We start from the raw sequence: 22,944 nt of genomic DNA on the forward strand, positions 1-22,944 counted from the left end.
TTGTTTCCCTGCTATCAGCAGCTTTTATTGCACTTAAAGCTACACAACAAGCTCTTATGAACTCCCAGTAATGTCTTTACGTCACCGCCACGCTCCACCGTGTCATAGCTCTCTCTCTCTTTGGGGTGGTGGGAGACACTCCATATGCATTCATGCCATCAGGTTTTATACTACTGGGTGATCCTGGCTACAGGCAGCAAGCTAAAGCTGCTTTAGCTCATAGCTGCCCAGTTTTCACATGGTATACTAGACATGCCATTTAATCTCAACAGCAGCTATTAGAAGTGATTTAATGTAATAATTCTTGTCACATACTGTATATAGTGTGATTTCTAGCAGACCAACAGCTTTGTGTTTTGTTAGCCGCAACACACATTTAACATGGAGACCTGCTTTTCAATGAATAATGATAATCTATGGAAAAAAAATTATGTAGTAGAAATATATCTTTTACCATCATCTACACTGTGACAGTGTAGATGATGGATTTACTTGTCAAAACATCTTACAAAAAACATTTTGAATGTTATTTGAGGCAGCCAATTCTTTAGATATAGCTTTTAAGCTGTGGTGACCTTCAAAAGTAAAATTAATTCAAATACTCCAAAATGACCACCAAATCAGGAACTTCAGGTATTTCATAGCGCTGCTAAGTGGCAAGACTCAATGGACTTTGGCTTTAGCTAGCTAACTTAAGCTAACTTAAGCTAGTTAGCATTATGTTATGTAAGTTTCTTTATATTTTCAACTAACAACTTAAAGGTTTTTAAAATGGGAACTAGATTTCTATACTTGTGAGATCAAGCTAAAGCTAATACCAAACAAAAGTTTAAATCAGATTGGAGTTTGCTTGGCAGCCTGATTTATAAACAAAGGTAACATCACATTTTAGATTAGAATGGCCCTTTACTATCATTGTACATGTGCAACAAAATCGTGGACTAATATCTATTCTATTGTCAAACTACTTTTTATAGAAAAGACATTTATGATGATGAGTTTAGCTGTCATAAAACTGTTTTAATAATGCTACATATTACACATTTTTTAACTATACAAATTACAAATACCCTTAGCCTAACCAGAAAGTTATACAGTCAATATGCTAATAACTCAGCTTAACAGATTAGACACTATATATATGAAAGACCTTCAAAGGTTTACCAACTTCAAAAGTTACTCTCACTTATTTTGTCAGTTAATTTAATTTAGTTCAATACCATTTTATTTATATAAAGTCAATTCACATCAATAAACGCATCAAGATGCTTTGTATTGCTCAGTCAAGTCCCTTCGATACTAGAGAGAAAATCGCAACAATCCCTTTTGACCAAGCACTTGGTGACAGTGGGGAAGACGAACACCTTTAAGAGGAAGAAACTTCCAGCAGACCCAGGCTAAGAGAGAGGCACCCATCTGCTGAGGCCAAGTTTTTGTTAACCAACAATTAACTGTGGATTTGATCTATAAATGTCTATAGTTCTATATTTGACCAGAAGTTCAAAGTCTACAGTGGACATTATTCTTCTAACAAGTAACTCAACTGACTAATCAACCAAAGCTTCTGCTGTTCTTAAGCCTCCAGCATTTCTTATATTTTCACTCTGTTTAATTACTTGATTTCACAGCCAATAATCTTATAAGGAAATATGTCAGCAGCTCCAGTCAGTCTCATTGCCTCGACTCTACTTGTCCTGCTCTGAATGCTCTCAGTTCAGACACACTCAGACACATAGAGTCTCAAGGAGGCTTATGGTGCCACCTGGTGGTCAAGCTAGTTAGTACACGGAGTCTTTGCCCAATTAATTTAAGATAAGCCCAACAAAGACAGAAACCTTTTTAATAACAGATGGATTTGTTCTTCACAGCGTGTGATCACACTTACCCATCCGAATCAATGCTGTTTTCATGAATCATGGCATTTAGGGCATCAGAGTTTGCTAAAGAGGGAGAGAGAGAGAGAAAGTTACACACTTATAAAGACAGGGGAAAAAAGGGAGAGAGAGAGGGGGGAGATAAAAGTCGTGTTGGGAATTAGTGAGGAGTACGCTCCAGTGACTTCAAAAGCAGAGCGCTTATTGAAAGATGGCTCGAGCAGATTAACTCTTTAACACAGCGAAACGGCACATCACATGCAATCACTGAACACATAACAACTGTACACAGAAAACCTCGGCTGGGTGGGAGGAATCTGCCAGACCATGAAAACTTCTGTCTGGAGCAAAGTTGCTTCAGAGTATGACTCGGAAAAGTTTCAAACTTCCACATAACCGTCGAGATTTCAGCCTCCGGAGATAAAGTTTGAAAAATTCTCACAGTGCACACGATCAACAGCGCCCGACCTCTGCTTGCAGACAAAGTAGCTCAGGCGTAGATTTACATAATTTGCTCCCAGAGACACATTTCCCCAAGGCCAGGCCTCGATGCATTCACTGACTTCACTAACAGCCCGCTGTGTACACAGATAAAGAAATCTGTGCAGAGTTTGTGACAAATGAGCTGCACACACACACAAACACAGATGACTCATGTAGGTGGACGTAGGAGTTTCATGTTATGATTTCACATCAGCGTTCACAAACGTCTGCCTCAAACTTCCTCCTCGTGTCATGAAGGAAGCCTCAGTGAATGGATGTTAATTTTAGTGCAAAAAACATTATCCACTTGTTTTTGCCAAAAGAAGGCCCTAGCATGAGTAGCGGTCAGAAGAAAGCATAACAGGTATACTGGGGACAAACTGAGCCAATTCTGCTATGCCTGGTGCACGGGGAAAAATTATTAATATGCTTTTTGTGACGTTTTTGTTTGATGGTGTGCCGTGTGATTTTTCTGATGAGAAATATGTGCTGTGGCTCCAAAAGGTTGGGAAACGCTGGTCTAAAGAACCTCTAGAATTATAAAGGTAAACTTTGATAGACTAGTTTTAATAATGTGTTCTGAGGGACACAAAATAACTTTCAGACAGTGTTGATTTGGAGTAAACCTGATGTAATTAGTATAATTTCAAGGTCTAAATGTTCAGCTTCAGGTCCCAGAATCAAACAAAGATTTATCAGTTAGGGCTTGATGTGTTATAATCAAGCGTACCGCACCCATGAACACAAAAAGAAGGTTTAACAACACAGTAGTATGCTAGCTACAATAAAAACAAACAAAAAATCAAAAACCCTCAGCCAGCTCAAAGGTTTTAGGTATCAGGACATAATAAAATTGTTTTCTGTGTGACTTTATCAGTTTCTCACATCGTTCTGGAGGAATTTTGGCCTATTGTTTGTTCATGCACAGCTCTCTTAATTTCAGTCCTTCCTTTTCTTTTTCAGTCATTCTGTTGTAGATTTGCTACTGTGGGATCATTGTGCATGACCAGTTTGAGCCAAGCTTTAGCTGTCAGACAGACGGCCTCACATTTGACTCCAGAATAATTTGGTATTCAGAGGAGTTCCTGGTCGACTCAGTGACTGCCAGGTGTCCGGGTCCTGTGGCTGCAACACAAGCCCAAATCATCACCCCACCTCCACCGTGCTTCACAGCTGGTATGAGGTATTTGTGGTGATATGGTCGATTTGGTTTCCTCCAAACATAGCGCTAGCTAGGTCTTGTGGTTTGTTAAAATGCAACTTTACAAAGTTTCCCGTGGCAACCTTGTTCAGTTTTTCTATTGTAATTAATTGTAATTGTGTTGTCATGAACTTTAACATTTAACATGCCAACTGAGGCCTGTAGAGTCTCAGATACAGTGTCTGGGTTTTTGTTTCTCTGAGGGTCTGACCTCAGAGTGAATTTACCGGGTCGCCCAAGCCTGGGATGACTGACAGCTGAATGTTTTCCATTTGTCAATAATCTTTGATGGATATCAAATTGTTTGGAAATGCCCTCATAACCCTTCTCAGACGGATGGACAGGAACAGTTGCTTCTTTAAAATCGTCATCCTTCCTCCTTGCTATTGTGCTAACAAATAGTTAAACACACCTGAATGCTCCAGAGCAGCAAACTATCAAAACCGCTGCTTTTATAGAGGTGCTCACACTTGCTGATGGTAAATTAATCATGTGTATTTGACTAGCAGCAGTTGGCTAGCCTCTAAACTCATGTGGAAGTAGTGAACTGTGTACTGCTCCTGAATTTTAGCTTAATTTTTGCTAACTAAATAATGACGCCCACTCTGGAAACCAAGTGAAACAAACCTGGAAAAAGGGGTCACTATGTCATCACTTTAGAAACGGATAATGTTCCTTTACGTCTTTTACAAAGTAAACTTTTGGATGAAAAAGGATAATTTTGAGGAAATTATCCTTGTAGACGCTTTTGTAACCCTTTACAAAACATTCCCTGAAGATCCTTCTGAAGATTTCAACTTCAAGGCAACGTTCCCTGAAAGACTTTCTGAACCATTCCTAGAACATAATCTTGAGGTTTAAAAACATGCAGTTATGTGCCTAAATGTGAGGTATGTGACACTGCTGAAGCAAACTGCAGTAAACATTTCAGCAACTCTTTAGCTTTCAAACTCACAGAATTGTGAGCGTAGTTGAAAGGCACATCTTCTTCTCTTCTTTTACTTGTCTTAATAGTGTAGCTGAGTGGTTCTTAAACTGTGGAGTGGGACCCACTACTGGGCCGTGGAAAACCAGGTGGAAAATATAAAGTGAAATTAACTTCAAATAATGAAGAATTTGACTTTTAAATGATATCTGACCAAGAATACCAATAATAATGAGTAAAGTTTTTCCACACTGTACATGTTCAAGCACTTCCCACTCGTTGCAAACATGGTAGTGACTCTTCCTTTGTTTGATCAGTAGAGGGCAGTGTTTTCCTTTGTCTGATCAGCCATCAGAGCGGTGCATGCTACAGCATCCAATTCCTCCTCTCTTTATTAAGACTGAAACAGCTGTTGCTGCAAAAATGTTGAGTGGACACAACAACTTCCTGTTTTCATTAGAGAGAGAGGAAAAAAAACAGCTACAGAGATTTCTTTTTTTAATCTTAACCATCGGCCAAGTTTCCATCAGTTGAGCAATGTTGAAGGGTGAGAGAAGGCGTAGTAAAAGAGATATTTATAAATAGAGAGCACGATGACGTGCTGACTCTACAGCAGACTGACAGTGTGTAGGCGAGTCACGATAATCAGAATCCTACGAGCGTGACTGCTTCATAAAACAGCCGTGAATCAGCCCAGAGCAAACGTACAGCTCAGGACAATGACGGCCAGTCACCAACATGGGACGATACAGCCTTTGTGTATCACAGGATTGGGTCAAAGTGCAATATTGAATTACACTTAAAGAATCAATAGTGACATGGCACATTTTCAAGTCTTATATGATAAAACTTCTTATAGATGGGTGCCACACGGCAGCGGTTCCCAACCTTTTTTGCACCATGGACCGGTTTAACCTCCTAAGACCCATATTATTACTCATTAGGCAAATATGCATTTTATACCAAATTTGAGCCGGCACACTGGAGTTCTTGTCAGTAAATAATTAAGCACAACATTAAACCCGTAAGACTAATTTTTCGTGTTCGAGAATTCAAGTAAATAATTGTCTCAGTTATGGTGGTGTTCTAATAAATGTGTTAAGCACTGTGTCCTGCTGCCAGTACGTTTGAACAGTGGTGTGAGGTAACAGTGTTGTTGGAAAGTTTGAGCAGCGCTGTCAAAGACCGAGTCCTCTCACTGCCCTCATGCCTCCAAACACCGGGGTGAACAGCTACTTTTCCATCCTCTTAGACTACACACAGCATCCTAACAGCTGGTGCAGAACACTGCTAAATTTTACTGTATAATCTTCAAAGTATAACCGTCTCTTTCCTCTCCTGCCTCAGTATAATTCTCTGCCTTAGCATTTAAAAGCCTGTTTTGACTCTTAGTTTGTACAGACATATATCCTGAACTCAGACCGGGTTCCGCAAATAACACTTGAATAAATCCTTTTGTCCTCCTCCGCTGCAAGAATTAGTGCCACTTCTGTGTTAAACACCTAATTCTTAAAATGCTGATCACGGCTAACGGCAAATAAATGTCTCAGCTGGTCTGTTTGTAGCATGAGAGAAAAAAAAATAGAAAACCTATGAAGTAAATATTTCGTTTGAAAAGTTCCAGATTAAAAATGACCTAAAATTGAACTTTAGACTGAGTCATCTGCATTTTTTCAACTTTATAAAAGGAGCATATCACGAAAAAAAACAAACAACCCCAAAACATTTTTTTTCCTTTGCCCTGTGGTGCTAGTTGCCATCCATAGATCGGTGTGAGATGCCAAGTTTTGGAGCCGTCAGCTGTCTTCTCTTGAACATAATGGAACTAAATGACACCTTTCTTGCAGCAATGTCTCCTTGCAGAAGCCATGACCTGGTTACTAAATATATAGGAACTGCTGTCTTTCACCAGTCATATCACTGTGCACAAGAAAGCGTCCATCTACCTGTGAAACGAGGCTCAAGCTATGCCAGCACAGAAACACTGCTCAGTCCAAAAGAAAGAAAATAATGTTAACGCTACCTTGTGCATTCCTTTTTTCCTGAGTAACGGGGTCGTGACTTCTTAAAGAGATGCTGTTTTCTTGAGCACAACAATGCAAAGTGCTCCTGCAATTTAGTTTCATTTTATTCACAAGCAGGCAAACATCTACAGCCAGTATTTACAAAACCGGAGCAACTCAAAACTAAATAATCAAGATGGATAAACTGCTCTGCAGGCCAGTGGAAAAACATGTGCATATTTGACTTTGGTGGGGGTGAACAAGTGGAACAGGACGTCTTCTATTACATGAAAGCATCCTCTCTTAAGGAGTAAAGTCACAGACAGCTGTTACCCTTCTTTGAGTTCAACATCGCTTCACAGTTATGGGAAGTTTATTGGTGCTGTGGAAAACAATCCACACTGTCAGTAAAGACATACGATGCCACAAATCAAGCTGGTTTGAGTTTCGCACAATGCTGCCATCGATCCTCGTCTCTCCTGCTGCCGCGTTTGAACGCGGCTCAACAAAGGATTACAGAGGATAACACGCTACAAAGCGTTTGCAGTGATTTATCATGAATTTAACTTCCTGCAAAGGGAAGGAATGAGACGAAATCGCAGATGAAACACTCGTGTGACTTGTACTCGAAAGCGTGACAACACCTACGTCATAACAAATGGTCTCAGATTCTTCTGCCGTTGTCCTGAATGTGAACTTCCACTAAAAGCTTCATTTCTGAGCCAGACTCGTCTGAGAAAACACAAAAGGCTCAGAATCCACAACTGACTTCCTTCCCGAGTAGCGTGTGAGAATGTACCAAACAATAATGCCAGCTGTAATCGCTTCAGGGAAGGAGGACAAACAGGGGCCATTTCCCCAAAGTCACAGGTTCAATTCAATTCAATTCAATTCAATTTTATTTATATAGCGCCAAATCACAACAAAAGTCGCCTCAAGGCGCTTTATATTGTACAGTAGATAGCACAATAATAAATACAGAGAAAAACCCAACAATCATATCATATGACCCCCTATGAGCAAGCACTTTGGCGACAGTGGGAAGGAAAAACTCCCTTTTAACAGGAAGAAACCTCCGACAGAACCAGGCTCAGGGAGGGGCGGCCATCTGCTGCGACCGGTTGGGGTGAAAGAAGGAAAACAGGATGAAAGACATGCTGTGGAAGAGAGACAGAGATTAATAACAGATATGATTCGATGCAGAGAGGTCTATTAACACGTAGTGAGTGAGAAGGTGACTGGAAAGGAAAAACTCAATGCATCATGGGAATCCCCGGCAGCCTACGTCTATTGCAGCATAACTAAGGGAGGATTCAGGGTCACCTGGTCCAGCCCTAACTATATGCTTTAGCAAAAAGGAAAGTTTTAAGCCTAACCTTGAAAGTAGAGATAGTGTCTGTCTCCTGAATCCAAACTGGAAGCTGGTTCCACAGAAGAGGGGCCTGAAAACTGAAGGCTCTCCCTCCCATTCTACTTTTAAATACTCTAGGAACAACAAGTAAGCCTGCAGAGCGAGAGCGAAGTGCTCTAATAGGGTGATATGGTACTACAAGGTCATTAAGATAAGATGGGGCCTGATTATTTAAGACCTTGTATGTGAGGAGCAGGATTTTGAATTCAATTCTGGATTTAACAGGAAGCCAATGAAGGGAAGCCAAAACAGGAGAAATATGCTCTCTCTTTCTAGTCCCTGTCAGTACTCTTGCTGCAGCATTTTGGATTAACTGAAGACTTTTCAGGGAGTTTTTAGGACATCCTGATAATAATGAGTTACAGTAGTCCAGCCTGGAAGTAATGAAGGCATGAACTAGTTTTTCAGCATCACTCTGAGACAGGATATTTCTAATTTTAGAGATGTTGCGCAAATGGAAGAAAGCAGTCTTACATATTTGTTTAATATGTGCCTTGAAGGACATGTCCTGGTCAAAAATGACTCCAAGGTTCCTCACAGCATTACTGGAGGCCAAGGTAATGCCATCCAGAGTAAGGATCTGCTTAGATACCATATTTCTAAGATTTTCAGGGCCGAGTACAATAACCTCAGTTTTATCTGAATTAAGAAGCAGGAAGTTAGCGGCCATCCAGGTCTTTATGTCTTTAAGACATTCCTGCAGTTTAACTAATTGGTGTGTGTTACCTGGCTTCATGGATAGATAGAGCTGCGTATCATCTGCATAGCAGTGAAAATTTATGCTATGTCTTCTAATGATGCTGCCTAGGGGAAGCATGTATAATGTAAATAGAATTGGTCCTAGCACTGAACCCTGTGGAACTCCATAATTAACCTCAGCATGTGAAGAAGACTCTCCATTTACTTGAACAAATTGGAGTCTATTAGATAGATATGATACAAACCACTGCAGTGCAGTACCTGTAATACCTACAGCATGTTCTAATCGCTCTAATAGGATATTATGGTCGACAGTATCAAACGCTGCGCTGAGGTCTAGCAGGACAAGCACAGAGATGAGTCCACTGTCAGAGGCCATAAGAAGATCATTTGTAACCTTCACTAAAGCTGTTTCTGTGCTGTGATGAGCTCTGAAACCTGACTGAAACTCTTCAAATAAGCCATTCCTCTGCAGATGATCTGTTAGCTGTTTGACAACTACTCTTTCAAGGATTTTTGATATGAAAGGAAGGTTGGAGATTGGCCTATAATTAGCTAAGACAGCTGGGTCTAGAGATTGCTTTTTAAGTAAGGGTTTAACTACAGCCACCTTGAAGGCCTGTGGTACATAGCCAATTATTAGAGATAGATTGATCATATTTAAGATTGAAGAATTAATTAATGGCAGGACTTCTTTGAGCAGTTTTGTAGGAATGGGGTCTAAAAGACACGTTGATGGTTTGGAGGAAGTAATTATTGAAGGTTCACACCTTCAACCAGAAATGACAGGTGTTCTTATGCAAAAAAACAAATAAACACAAAGCCTTGAATACATACCTTGATTTTTCATGATGTAGTGGACAATCTGTCCAACCGTGTCATTGTAGTCACTGAAGGTGTCATTGAGCTCTGGAAAAATAAACACACACGAATAGAAACATCTGCATTATTAGGCATTGATGCTACAGAAACATGATACATGTTGAAAGAAAGTCAGCCTCACTCAACTATGCCAGGCACTGAGGAGCAAACAACTCCTGCAGCTTATAACCTAAAATCCTGTGTCTGAAGAGGAAAAAAGTCTAAAGGTGTTTCCTGAGGGCCCAACATCAACCTCACCTTGAATTATATTTATAACCTCCTGCAGAGATGCACTGATTGACTGGCTAGAGGCCGATATCATCTGATTTCCACTGTTTAGAAGTTTTCTACATGAGTGTAAACGGAAAGAATCTCCAAAGTGAAAATCCTAATCTTAATCAGACACTTAAATCACCCTCACCCAAAATTTTAACAAAGGCAAAGTGGCTGAAGCTAAAGCTATCCAGAGCTCAGAGCTAGCCACAAGCAGCCTCGGTATGAGCAAACGATCAAAGCAGTTATAAGGAAAATTATGGAGACGATCAGAAAAGAGAAACGGGTCCATGTAAGTGAGTAGTGACAGCTGGGGTAGGCGGCATCCTTGAGTTGGATCAGAGGATAAAAAATGGATGGCGCTTCAGTAAATTTTCATATAAAAGCTGGTATTTAAATCGTGGGTAAGTAGTGGTCAGCAATAAACAAATCAAGGCTGGTAAAAGCACAGCACCAGTTCAGTCAGTGCAGTCTCCTGCTCATGCTGCACTGAACTAATTCCAGTCACTTTCTCCTTTACTTTACTGATCGGATTTTAATATACATACAGATTTACATATATATACACATTACACACTATAATGTTGTGTAGAGTATGCATAGAGAGAATTAGAAGCGGAGACTTTAGTAAAAATCCTCTCTTCATGCATGTTCTTCTATTCTTGGCTTTACAGGATGGCACAGAGAGAAGTTAGTGGATTTCTATAACTTCTCAGGAATAAAGCTTTGCGTTTGTAAGAAGAAGAAGAAGAAGACAAAAGAAGAAGAAAGTCTGCTTAAAGGGGAAGGTGGCCTTAAAGGAAAAGGAGCTAAAAACAGCTCAGCTCAGGCGGTTGGGGTTGAGCCTAACGGCATAGGAAAATGATGCATAGAGCACATTTAGGTTGCCTATAACCTAAAACTGGTCTTTAGGACTGAATTCTGGTTTCCATATTTCTTTATGTCTAAAGCCAGCATTCGAAACAGCAAAGTAAAGCCAAGCTGATGCTAAAAGCCTCCGTACAGCTAAAGGGGAAAATTCACAGTGGATTTTTTGTGGCCCTTATACCGTATCGCACTTTGATCCATTGTTGACATCAGAAATATGTTTTAGCACAACTATAACACTTCTGTGGCAGATGTTTATCGATCACACACAGAGCTAAAATGTTCCTTTTGAGTGATTATTGCCAGGAAGAATCAATGACTGTCCCTCGCTCGCGCCGTCCCCCTGAAACAACGCGGCAGAGGACTGTTTCATGACCCTTCTTCTTCATCCGGACGTTACTTCCTGCCATTTCTCAAAAGGAAATTGTGGGATTTCTATAATATTGCAAATTCTTCGCAGTAATCATTCAACTATGCAGAACAAATCCACTGGTCAGCACACACCCCTGTGAGGCACTTCCTGGAGTTTCCTTTTGATTGCTTCCTCAGTTTTTCCTCGCTACTGATAAACGTAAATTGGAATCCTCTGGTATGCCGAGGCTGACTGCGAGCAGGGACCCGCTCTACGGTTCGCAAACGAAGACAGCAAACAGGAAACCTGACACTGACGAGAAAAAAAAAAGGGAGCACTTGACTGACTGACCGAGCGAGGCCGCAACACAAAAGCAGTGTTGTGTTTTTGCTCTGACGTACGATACGGTAGGGCTTTTTGAAGAAACAAACACACACAGACAAATAGATGGCAGGGAAAAACCCTAATGGACTGTCGACTATTGTGGTGGTGGCAGGGAGGGAGCTTGCACTTACTCAATGAGCGAAACTCGCTTCACGCCTGTACTTTTCCAATACCAGCGCTTGACATAAGAAACTGAGTTGTAATTAACACAGTTAACTGGAAAGAATAATGGGAATGGTGGGGACATCATATGTAAGGGAAAACACTGGCGTGCGGTGCATTGCGTGATGACAGGAAGTTGGACAGCGCAGAGTAAACAGCTTATTCTTTCCATAACATTTCTCATGCCTGCGACAGAGCCAGGGTGATTGCAGAGATTTCACATATGCGCTCAAGAACTACTAGAAAAACAGACGAGCAGGCACGGCAGATGCAGAAGGAGGGAAACTAAGTGAAGTGCGCACACAAATCCCACAGTAATAACGTTTCACCTCACTGAACTCCACATGAATGGATAAAGGGAATGCTAAAAGTCTTCTTGGTTTCTGCTGGCCTGCTTCCAAATAAAATGACAGAGCCCTTCTAAAAATGCACCTCAACCTCCAAAAGAGCATTTCTAAGCTCACGTTTGTCTATTTCAGAGGATCGTCTGAAAGCATAAACACCGAATAACATAATAAGTTCAGTCTGTTTGTTAAATCTCGTTTCTGTTATACAGGAAGAGCTAGAAATGCTACTGCTTTGAGATGCCATTCACGTCACACGCCACCGCCTGCGTCTACATTAAGTAACACACACGAAGTAATTAGATTCAGGAATGTAGTCTAGGGTTGAAAGCATCAGAAGGAAGGTGATTTCTGCCTTCTAGACGTCTTATTACCACATGACAGGCAAATGGAAAAGTTTACATGGGCCGATGACTAATTTGGAAACTCGTGCAAAAAAAAAAAAAATACAAAACAAACAAAAATCATCTCTGCTGTGCGACAGCATCACAGTGGATTTACTCAGACGCGGACAGGCGTGATCATAAATACTTTAAATCTTTTAGATTATGAAACAGTTAACGATAGTATTTATGACGAGCAATGCATTTTTACGCAGTGCCTCGAATCATGTGGACGTTGGATGAGTAAGGGATTTGAGGTAAACAATGCACACAATTGAGCCTCTCGGTTTACAGCTCTAACCGTGCTGCCAGCTCAACATGTCCTACTGCCGTACACTTAAAGTTTGCAGCTGGCACCTCTAATGCTGAATCACGGTCTCGTGCTGGAAATGGAGCGTCAGCAGGGTCCAAAAAGATGTCAGATGTTTAAAACAAAAGAGAGGGGAAATAGAGACGGTGGGTGAAGAGAACTGATTTCATTGTTTTCTCGGTTGTGCAGAGGCTAAGCTAAAGGACCGACAACACTGACACTGCCTGCAGGAGGCCGGGTACGCCCGGATCTGCATCATAGTCATGTTCTGCTATTGAAACTCACATCCCCTGTGAAGCCAGGTCCCAGTTTTGAATTTGGGAGACAGACACAATCTCTACATTTTAGATAAAGCTTGAAACTTTCTTCTTTGATAAAACTGATAGTCAGGGCTGAATCAGAAGCCTCCCTTTGTTATGCTGCGACAGGCTCGGTCCGCTGCGGGACTTCACGTGACGCACTGAGCGGTACTCCTCCACTCACCTCTTCAAACTGCCCACGTGTTTATGCATCACTGCAACATATCATTACATGTTTGCCCTCTGTCTCCCTCAGTCTGGGTTTTTGTCCCGTGTCCCTGCGCTCTCTTTTGTCTTCTCTTTCTTTTCCCCCTCCTATCCCCCACATCCGCCAAATGATCGCGGCCCTCCCTGAGGCTGGTTCTGCTGCAGGTTTCTTCCTGTTAAAACTAAGTCAAAACTAAATTGAATCGGTAAGGCTTGTTTTAATTTAACCGATCCTATCTTTGAGAATGAACTGGTGTTACCTTGGCTCGCCTTATTTAAAGAAGAAACAAAAAGGCCCTTTTTTCTGAGAAGACACATCAGCAACACAACGACACAATGTAACAATCGTCTTTGTCCTCCCTCACGCCCACTTGGATTAATATGAGCCTGGCTGTGGTATAATCTTTGGCTTGTATTGTATATAGGCGATGGATGATTTAAGCCTTAGACGCAATAAAAACATAAATCCAACGATACTGTCAAATTTCTCAGAACCTCCAATGACCTCCCAGAATCTCTGAATCCTTACCTCCGCCCAACTCGGGATCTTTGACCTCTTCCTTACACTCCTCCTCGTCATCATGGTCTGTGGTGCACCGGTAGCCTTTCCTTTTCAACACATGACAGATCACCACACCGAGCAGGCCCAGAAGGAAGAGAATAGGCACCAGCACAAAGGCGATGTAGTATGGATTGGTCCCGCCGCCCTTTCCAGCACTGTCACCAGCTAGAGGATGAGAAACATTTTAAATAAAAAATTAAAAAAGAAAAAAAAAAAAGCAGTAATTCAATACATTTTTGTAAGGCGGCGCAGAAAAACAAAACCCTTGTCCTCACAGCACCTTTCACTGCAACCTGATCTCTACAGAGGGTGTGAGGGGAACACATGAAGGGTGAGCCGAGCAGCTGATGGGATTCAAATGTTATCAGCTGCAACGTGAACTTGATGCATTTACAACTTTGAGCATGCATTTAGTGTAAAAAGCAGGCACAAACTTTAAAAAGAAAAAAAGGAAGAGGAACAAGAGCAAGAAAAAGAGGCAAAACGTGTTTGAGCTAAACATTGTTAAGCTGTGAAGAACACTGGGAATGTTTTCCAAGGTTTTTAGTTTCTGTCTTCAACTGTTTTTTTTTCCTTTTATTGATTTATTTCTGAGTGAGGCAGGAGAGCAGGGACTCCTGTAAGGCTGCTGTAAGCCAGCTTTACAAGGGTCCCATAAACTGTGATAGCAGTCAGTCACATGTTTTATTTAAGCTGACTTTAATGCATGTTAAACATAACAGATGTAACCCAACCTGGGCGTAGGGGTTGGTTACATCATCAGGTTTTTACATAACAGACTACAGCAGAAAGCAGACGCAAGGATCATAAACATCTTACCATTTTAGCTCAATCTGCCTCTGCTCCCACTCCTACCTGCCTACCTGGGGGTCTAAAGTCTAGATTATTGGATTGGGTACAATAAACATCTCCTGGGCTCCAAATCCTGTACTTTCAATTAAAACAACAACAAAAATATATTTTGAAGATAACAAAAAGTTCAGGAGGTCTTGCCACTGTCATCCAGGGATGTCAAACTCACTTTACATCATGGGCCACACACAGCCTACTTTGATCTCAACTGGGCCAAACCAGTTCACCACACACTCAAACCCTGAGACGTCTTCATATCAGAAAAAAAGAAGTGCACTTTCAACAGAATGTCTCCGTTTTTCTACATGACAAAGAAATATTGCTGCAGTAAATCAAGGAAACCTGTCAGCAGGCCTTGCACATTTATTTCTTACATTTAAATTGTAAGAAATAAATGTGCAAAATTTAAGAAGATGTGCTGGTAGCTCGGTGCCCAGATTTTCAAGTAATTATAAAACAGAAAGTTTTTGTTCTTCACAAAAAAAATGTCCTTTTTCCCAAAACTGTGGACTTATTGTAAAAAACAGACATTTCTAAAGCAGATTGTGAAAAACAGGCACCTATCTGTCATTTAATTGTGTATCCATTACTTAATTACTTTGTTAAAGGATGAATGACGATGAGGGAGGTTTTTATCAGTAGGAAAAGCTGTAAAACTTGTATGTATGCCCAAAATGTATGCCCTCCTTCACATTTTCCAAAGCCATCCAGTGGTTCGGACTAGAGTCATTGCTGGGCCTCATTCTGTTTGCCACCTGTGGTTTAGTCTATGATATGTAAAGAAGTAGTGAAAACGTTGAATATAGCTTATCAAAAGCCAAAGCTTTGTGTTCATATTCCTGTTTTTTTCCAACCACAAGAATCCAAAACTCAGAGATGCCACATTTCCTTGAATAGTAACATTTACCACAGTGGTAGTAGGCCTATATTTGAAGCAGCTTTTATTTTTACATTCCTCAGTGTTAATGTTTCCCTGATCTAAGTAAGTCTCTACTGTAGTATTCACTTGATAGCAAGTGTGAGTCTTCCATTGAATGAACTTATACGCTCACCCAAAGCTCATGAGGAAAAAAAATGCTTAATTCATTGTGTTTACGCTGCACGGTCAACAGAGGACTGCTTGCATTGATCTGTGACAGCAGGGATGCTCTTCAAACCAGCCACCCACTGCACCCATGGTGTCACGTATAATCATGATAAATAAAACACAGCACGAGCAAAATAACTTTTAAGCTAACTTCCATTAGCTTTGCTGTTGCAAGTGCAATACAAGTCCCTTCAATTCAATTCAACTTATATAGCACTAATTTACAACAGCAGTCACCTCAAGGCTTTCATTATATCGTAAAGGTAAAGACGCTACAATATTAGATAGAAACACCAGCAGTCACATGACCCCCTATGAGCAAGCAGGAAGAAACCCCCGGCAGAACTAGGCTCAGGAAGGGACAGCCATCTGCCACAAGCGGTTGGGGGTGATGGGAGGGAGAAACGAGCACAGAGAAGAACAGGACAAAAGACACACTATGCGTGAAAGAGCCACAGTTCAATAATTAATAACTGCAATACTGTATGGGCTCAAATTGTGGTCATAAATATTTTGTACTTGTAAATCAGGATTTGTATGTGTAAAAAGAATTTGTGTGTGCGTAAAAAAGATTTGTATGTGTAAAAAGAATTTGTGTGTGCGTAAAAAAGATTTGTATGTGGACTTAGCCAAAAAAATACGTGTGAAACTCTGCAAGTTACAAGTACGAATTTTGACCCTATTTTTCTTCCTTTCATCTGATTGGTCAATGTCATGTCAATCACAAATTTAACTATCCAGTCAGAGAACAGATGGGTTTGGCTGTCGGAGGGGTGCTTTTTTGAACTGCAGGTCCTTGAAGGGTAATACAGTTTGAAGCTGGAGGATCTCTATATAAATATCCGATAGCAGCTAGGTCCGCTAATTTTCAGCAGCTGTTGAAAGGATAAAGTTGTGGTATGTCAGTGGTTAGAAATACCATCATTACTTTAGGATTAGTTTAACACAAAGTCAGGGCTGACCCGGGACCACTGCTGTGAGTCACAGTGCGCAGCATAAAGGTCCTTTCACATCGGATGCAGGATGTGCTGCTAATGCTAACTAAAAGCAAAGGATCCAGAATTTGTTGCGCTGGCTGCTGGGCTCTGTGGGTTTTTGCAGCAGCTCTACCTGTACTAGATGCACCTGCTCCTTGTCGTTTCTATCTCTGACTTTATGTCCTTTAAAAGAGTTTCTGTTTTTTTTGCTGGTTCTTCAAATGTTCAATAAAAACATGTATGCTAATTCATAACGAAGAAAGTGTAACTATCCCCACTAGTGAAGACTGTCATTTCCAAAACACTGCCCGCCCCCCGCGGTCCGCAGCGCTGTTGAAAAGGCTGTGGAAGTCCCTGTATTAAGCACGTAGACCTGTGACACAAAAATCACCAAACTCAGACCACAGACTGTTTTCCTTCGTGGTGATGAAGGAAAACGCTGGGTTGGCATGTAAAAGGGCATTTATTCCCTTCAAGGACCTGCAGTTCAAAAAAAGCGCCCCTCCGACAGCCAAACCCATCTGTTCTCTGATTGGATTGTTACATTTGTGATTGACATGACATTGACCAATCAGATCAAAGGAAGAAAAGTAGGGTCAAAATTCGTACTTGTAACTTCACATGTATTTTTTGGCTAAGTGCACACACAAATCTTTTTTACACACACACAAATTCTTTTTACACATACAAATCTTTTTTACACATACAAATCCTGATTTACAAGTACAAAACTGATTTACAAGTACAAAATATTTATGACCACAATTTGAGCCCATAATACTGGTGTATAATACAACAAAGAGTGAAAAAGAAATGTTCACTGCATCATGGGCAAACCCCAGTAACCTCGGCCTACTGCAGTATGGCTATTACAGTAAAGTAATATCACTACCTTAACTACTCCACTCCCCATTTTAAGCCATGGAGGAAATATGAAACGTCAATAACGCTACTGATGCCAATATTTTCAGAACACGACTTTTATTCTGTATATGTTTGAATGTAAAAACAAAAACAAAAAAAGCGTAAGTGTGAATAAATCAGATGATACTATGAAATATTACATTTTGAACCAAACATCTCGATCAGGTCAAAGTTCAAAGGTGAGGTACCACATGAGGCATTCCAGCTCTACAAACAAGAGAGCTTTTGTCTGCTCAGGTCTGTGTGTGCACAGCACAAAGAGACTCGGGGTGGGTCTGATAGACGCAGACAGAGAGGGCAACGCTTTAGACAGAATTATATCAGATTCTCATCAAATCTGCACAACAGCTAATCTGCACGAACTATAGAACAGCACCATGCGCGGAGACATGTATCTAAATACTAGCCTATGTGCACCCGATGCATAAACACATTTGTGCTCCTCCATTGTCCCAGTTCCCTGGTGCCCAAGCCTGAACACACTGATCATTGTCTGCTGACTGACCAGCCTGTTACCAAAAGTTGCATGTGTATGAGCTTGCAATAACAGTGACAACCACACTGTTGGAACAGCACGGTCCTGTGCGCCTCTAAAATGACTCAGAAGTAATCACGGGCCAATTAGATGACTGTATTAAAATAAAATAAGACTGCAGACTAGCAAATGGCTTGAACAGAGTCACTGAGGAGTTTCTGAATTGGAGCCAGACATCTTTTCTGTAACCACAGCTGGTGCTGTGGTGGAGCTCCTATAAAAGAGGGAGAAGAGAACTACAAACTAAAGCTAGAGACATGAGCACTTCACAGAAGTGGATTAACAAAATGAATTTAAACGGCAACAACAGCGGGGCGGCGGTTACATTTGTTTCCAGCTACAACTTCTAAGAAGCATTTGGACTTTTTGGATTTTCTGTTGAATGAAGAGGTCGTTTTCTTTTCGTTCTTGATTAAAGTTGCAGTTTTGTGAGCTATTTTTTTTTTTATTACTGATAAAATATCAGTCAGAAAATCCTGAAAAGCAGCGATAACCATTTCCAAGAACCCGAGCTGGTATCTAAAAGTTTCTCCTTTTTATCCAACCGGCTGTGCAGACCAAAACATATTCAATTTTCATGATTAATGGTGCAGATGAGGTGCACCACGAGAGGCCAAGAAGAGGCCATAAAACTGGGGTCATTTGTACAAAAGAGCAGTACGCTGGCTGTCGCTGCATTCTTTGAGCCCTGCTATCATATGGGCTGATATTTTTAGTTTCATTTTAGTTTTTCGTTTTAATGTCAAACTCTGTGAGTCGCTTCTTGGCAACTGGGCATTAAAAAGTGTAAGCTAGGGAATCGGAGACGGCTGCAAGATTTAAAGCACTCAGCTACATTCAGTTAGTAATCTGACCCTTTGTGTGCAACACCATCACACGGGTGGAAATGTAAAGTGTATGTCATCTGATCGCTGACCCCTGTTTGGCTTGTGAACATCCACTAAAACAGGTGGATCCATGACAGACTTTAAAGTAGTGCTGTAATTACAGCCACCTTGAAAGTCTATGGCATACACCCTGCTGATAGAGATAACTCTATTGTATGTAATATTGTAGCATTAATTAATAGCAAGACTTTGTTGAACAGCCTAATAGACATGTGGATGATTACAGGAAGAAAGGATTGAAGTTAGTTAAGAAAGCTCACTAGGAGAAAAAGAGTCTAAAGAGACATTTAATGATGTCTTTTTGAGTTCTTCAGCTTTGTTGTTAAGCAGCAGCGACTAAACCTTGAGAAAAACATTATAACCGTGTCTATGAAGCACTCGGAGAGTATCCCAGACTATATGCTGACACGTTAGTTTAATTTTTAAACTTTACCAACCCTGCTATTGCAGCTCCTGCCGAGTCACCTTTGTCTTTCCTTTTATTGATGCTCACCTCTTCCTCACCTTTCCACCTCTGTTTTGGTGTCTCATCAGTGTGCTGCACTCTTAATTTTCTCTGCTCCTTCTTCCTGTTCTCTATCCAGTCCTGATTGCGAACACAATGCAATCAGCATGCACCAATCAAACTCTATCCAAATCTCCCATTTCTGATGTCGTGATTGGGTTTTTAACAAGTATTTATTTGATATATTGACTCAACCAAGAATTCAAACACCTCAACAAATATCAGATTGCAAAAAAGCAATATTAAAGCACTTTTCATGCCATTTATGGATATTAACACTATTGGATGCCAGCTACAGGGCAATATTTACGGCAGGCGACCACATGCAATAATCAGCCTTCTGTTGCTATTTATTCCTGTGGATTCGGTGCCCTTTCAATCTAATGACGTTTACTCCACATCGCTTCCTCTTTGCACTTTGTCTATGTTTGATGATTCATTGTATTCAAAAGCCTACAGGATTTCGTGAAAACACAATGAGTAAGGAGCACAACGTTGTACATTAACCTTTAAATATCCTCTCTTTCAATGGGTGAAATTCCACAGATTGCACTCAAATGGATTCATTTTTTTTTCCTAAATAACATTAGTGTCATACGTTTATTGGAGTAAATAAAAATGTCAACAATATTATGGATACAACAGGAAAATGCACCATATGTAATGTTTCCTCACTAGGTTTCGGTCCTGAGGTACTGACATGCATGGACTTAATCGCCTGAGACCATAAACATGGTTACCTACTCTTTTTCTTTGGACATTGGCTGCATTTTCACTCATTTTCAGTCCATCATCCATCATTTTAAGAGGAACGCTTGTTTATTAAACCACTTAACACTGACCTGTAAATCATTCAAGTATTAAAAGGTCACCTTAACTCAACAGATGACTCAGTGTTGTGTCTACACATAAGAGTCAACTTAGCAAAGAACCAATTTTAGATGTATTGGTACATATATATGTATTTCTAATAAAGACAATGCCAAAGATAAGAGTTCTACAGAGAGCCTGGATAGGAAAACACCCAGTGGAACACTATCAGTCGTGGACTGGCCTCCCCAGAGCCCGGACCGCAACATTACTGAAGCAGTGTGGGATCATCTTGACAGAGAACAGAACCAAAAGCAGCAAACATCTAAAGAAGAGCTTTGAATGTCCTTCAAAAGACCTGGAGAACTATTCCTAAAGACTACTTAAAGAAATTACAAAAAAGCTGCCTCAGAGAGTTCAGACTGTGCTGAAGAATAAAGGTGGTCAAACCAAGCATTGACTTTCAACCTTTTTAGAATCGTATAAAGTCTGTTTTTGCCTTATATACTGTATTTCCATGTATGTTTGTACAAGTTTTAACAAATGTGGAACCTATTTCCCATTTTCCCAGCAAAATAAAGAAAGAGGGGGTCTCAACTTTTGCACAGTATTGCTACTGTTCAGGAAATTAAAGAGAGATAGAACTTTATTTATATCTCGGGTAGGTTACGGGAAATAGGTTTTCAGCTCATAACTGAATGCGATGCAGTTCTGTTCACTGTGGCTTCTCATTTCCACATACTCAGGAAAATGCATGACTGTCCACACAGGAAGTGACGAGCTGCGATGTGGCAACCGGACAGCGACAGATGATAATGAAATTTAGCAACTTGTATTGATGAACTTCAACAATGTAAAGCAGCCAGGTAGAGTCAAGCTTTAAGGTGAGCAACTGACGCGGCTAACAATTTGAGCTGCTTAGTCTGAACTTTTAAAAAGTTCAACCAGTTCCCAATGTTTAACACACAAAAAAATGCATTTGTTGTTCCTCACCTAACTCCTTGAAACCAAAGTGTTTAAAAAAAAAGCTTCTAGCTGACCAAAAGTCACTCTTTCCAACATCTTGGCTCAAGCTTACCCAGCTGGAGTGAAGGATGCTCTTCGTTGACATGTGAAGAGACGATAAATACACTGGAGGGTTGCCTCATTGTCCCTGAGCCACTCTTTCACAATTTAAGCCCGATGAATCCCGGCAATTACATCTTGGAATAATATGGCTGACGGAAAAACCTGGTCATTTAGTATATTCAGGCAGTCAGCTGACCACATTTTTAAAGCACATAACAACATAACATTACCCAAACTTAGACCTCCAAACCAGTGGAAGGGTTTTAAGTATTTGCTTAGTTAAATCCAGGTGGTGACATTTGTGTGTGTGTGTGTGTGTGTGTGTGGGGGGGGGGGGGGGAGGATTTTGGATGCCACGCCATCTTTAACACAGTGGCCAAGATGGACATTGCTGTTCAACCTAATCTTCTCTGATGTATGTGGCTAAAGACCAGCTACGTATGTAGTACAACTTATAAGTCACTTTTAATTTGAAAGATCAGTAGGAGGTCGTTTAAACTCTGTGGCTGACAGCGAGAAGAGCCACATCGACAGGACAGCACTCAACTCTCAGGTGTACTCAACACTGTACACCTGCACCTAGAGGGTAAAGGTCACACGTTTGAGTTTGCCAGTGTTCACATTTTAGCCCGAGAAGACCAATGGTGTGAAAGAGGAGTAAAGAAGGCAATCTATGTCCTCCTACAGTGCAGCGTTGAGGCTCCTTCCCAGGCCCTTCAACCCTCACTAACACTTTACTTCAGGTGACCTCAATAGGTCACGTGATAGGGTGGAGCAAGGTGTCACAATGGTTTCACTCCAAACCTCTGGTGGTGATTACCCACGCTTTTGTTTGTGCACCCTGGCTCATGTGATGACACAAATGATTAATTAAATCAAGTTCAGTTAAAGAAGAAAAAAGAAATAAAGAAACCTCTTGGGTGAGAGGTGAAACATCTTCAAAAACCTAAAAAAGTCCAGTTTCATTTTTTCCTTCTAGCTTTTGAGACAAACTTTCTTTTTTTTGAATCACTTTGGGGGAGTTTGCTCGACTAAACTGGGAACCTCTCTGACTCACACACACCAGTGACTGCCTGAGTGTCCAGCTGAAACTAGAGTGAGTTTACATTCTGCCTGGTAATTAAGACAGGATTAAGACACGGCGACAGCTTAAATTACCCCAAGGCATACACTTGTACTGCACACTCACACACACACATAAACAAACACACGCGATACGAGTGTTTTCCTGTCTCCAAACTAAGGGACTGGGTGAGTGGGTCTAATTGAATGAGCTTTGGCCTTCTTCAAGCCACAGACCTCTCATGGAAAAATGGAAATAGGCCCCACTTTTTAAAGGTTATGAAGACATCGGCTGGAACTAAATGAGCGAGACTGACACTACAGTACTCTCTGTCGTTCAACAGGCAGCGCAATAATCACTGCTTAAAAGTTATTTATCTCCATCGATCCTCATAAAAAAAACAGAATACTATCAGAGCTAGCATAATGAAATGCACAGATCAGATTATGAGGACTAAAGTGACAAAAACAAAAACCCAAGCTCATTATCTGTCTAAGGAAATGGCTCAGAAGCTGTTGCAGTCAAACAGTCAATATTTTAAAGATTATACATAAAAGTTTATGTAAGACAGATCAGCTGCTTTCCTGGTACACACATCTAGTCTCTGACACTGTAAATAACAGAGCTTCATGGTTG

General features: G+C 40.8%; 1 protein-coding gene across 1 annotated transcript in view; it reads right to left on the reverse strand.

Moving 5' to 3' along the window:
* The window catches only part of rell1 (RELT like 1), a 37,259-nt gene that overhangs the window by 11,660 nt on the left and 2,655 nt on the right, over positions 1-22,944 (reverse strand). Inside the window, exons 2-4 of the mRNA XM_063469947.1 lie at positions 13,568-13,765; positions 9,434-9,505; positions 1,886-1,940 (exon numbers count right to left, since the gene is read on the reverse strand). Of these exons, the coding sequence (XP_063326017.1) occupies positions 1,886-1,940; positions 9,434-9,505; positions 13,568-13,765 (325 nt within the window). The remainder of the gene's footprint in view (positions 1-1,885; positions 1,941-9,433; positions 9,506-13,567; positions 13,766-22,944) is intronic.

Source organism: Pelmatolapia mariae, linkage group LG3_W (assembly GCF_036321145.2).
Source record: "Pelmatolapia mariae isolate MD_Pm_ZW linkage group LG3_W, Pm_UMD_F_2, whole genome shotgun sequence".
NCBI classification, from domain to species: Eukaryota; Metazoa; Chordata; class Actinopteri; order Cichliformes; family Cichlidae; genus Pelmatolapia; species Pelmatolapia mariae.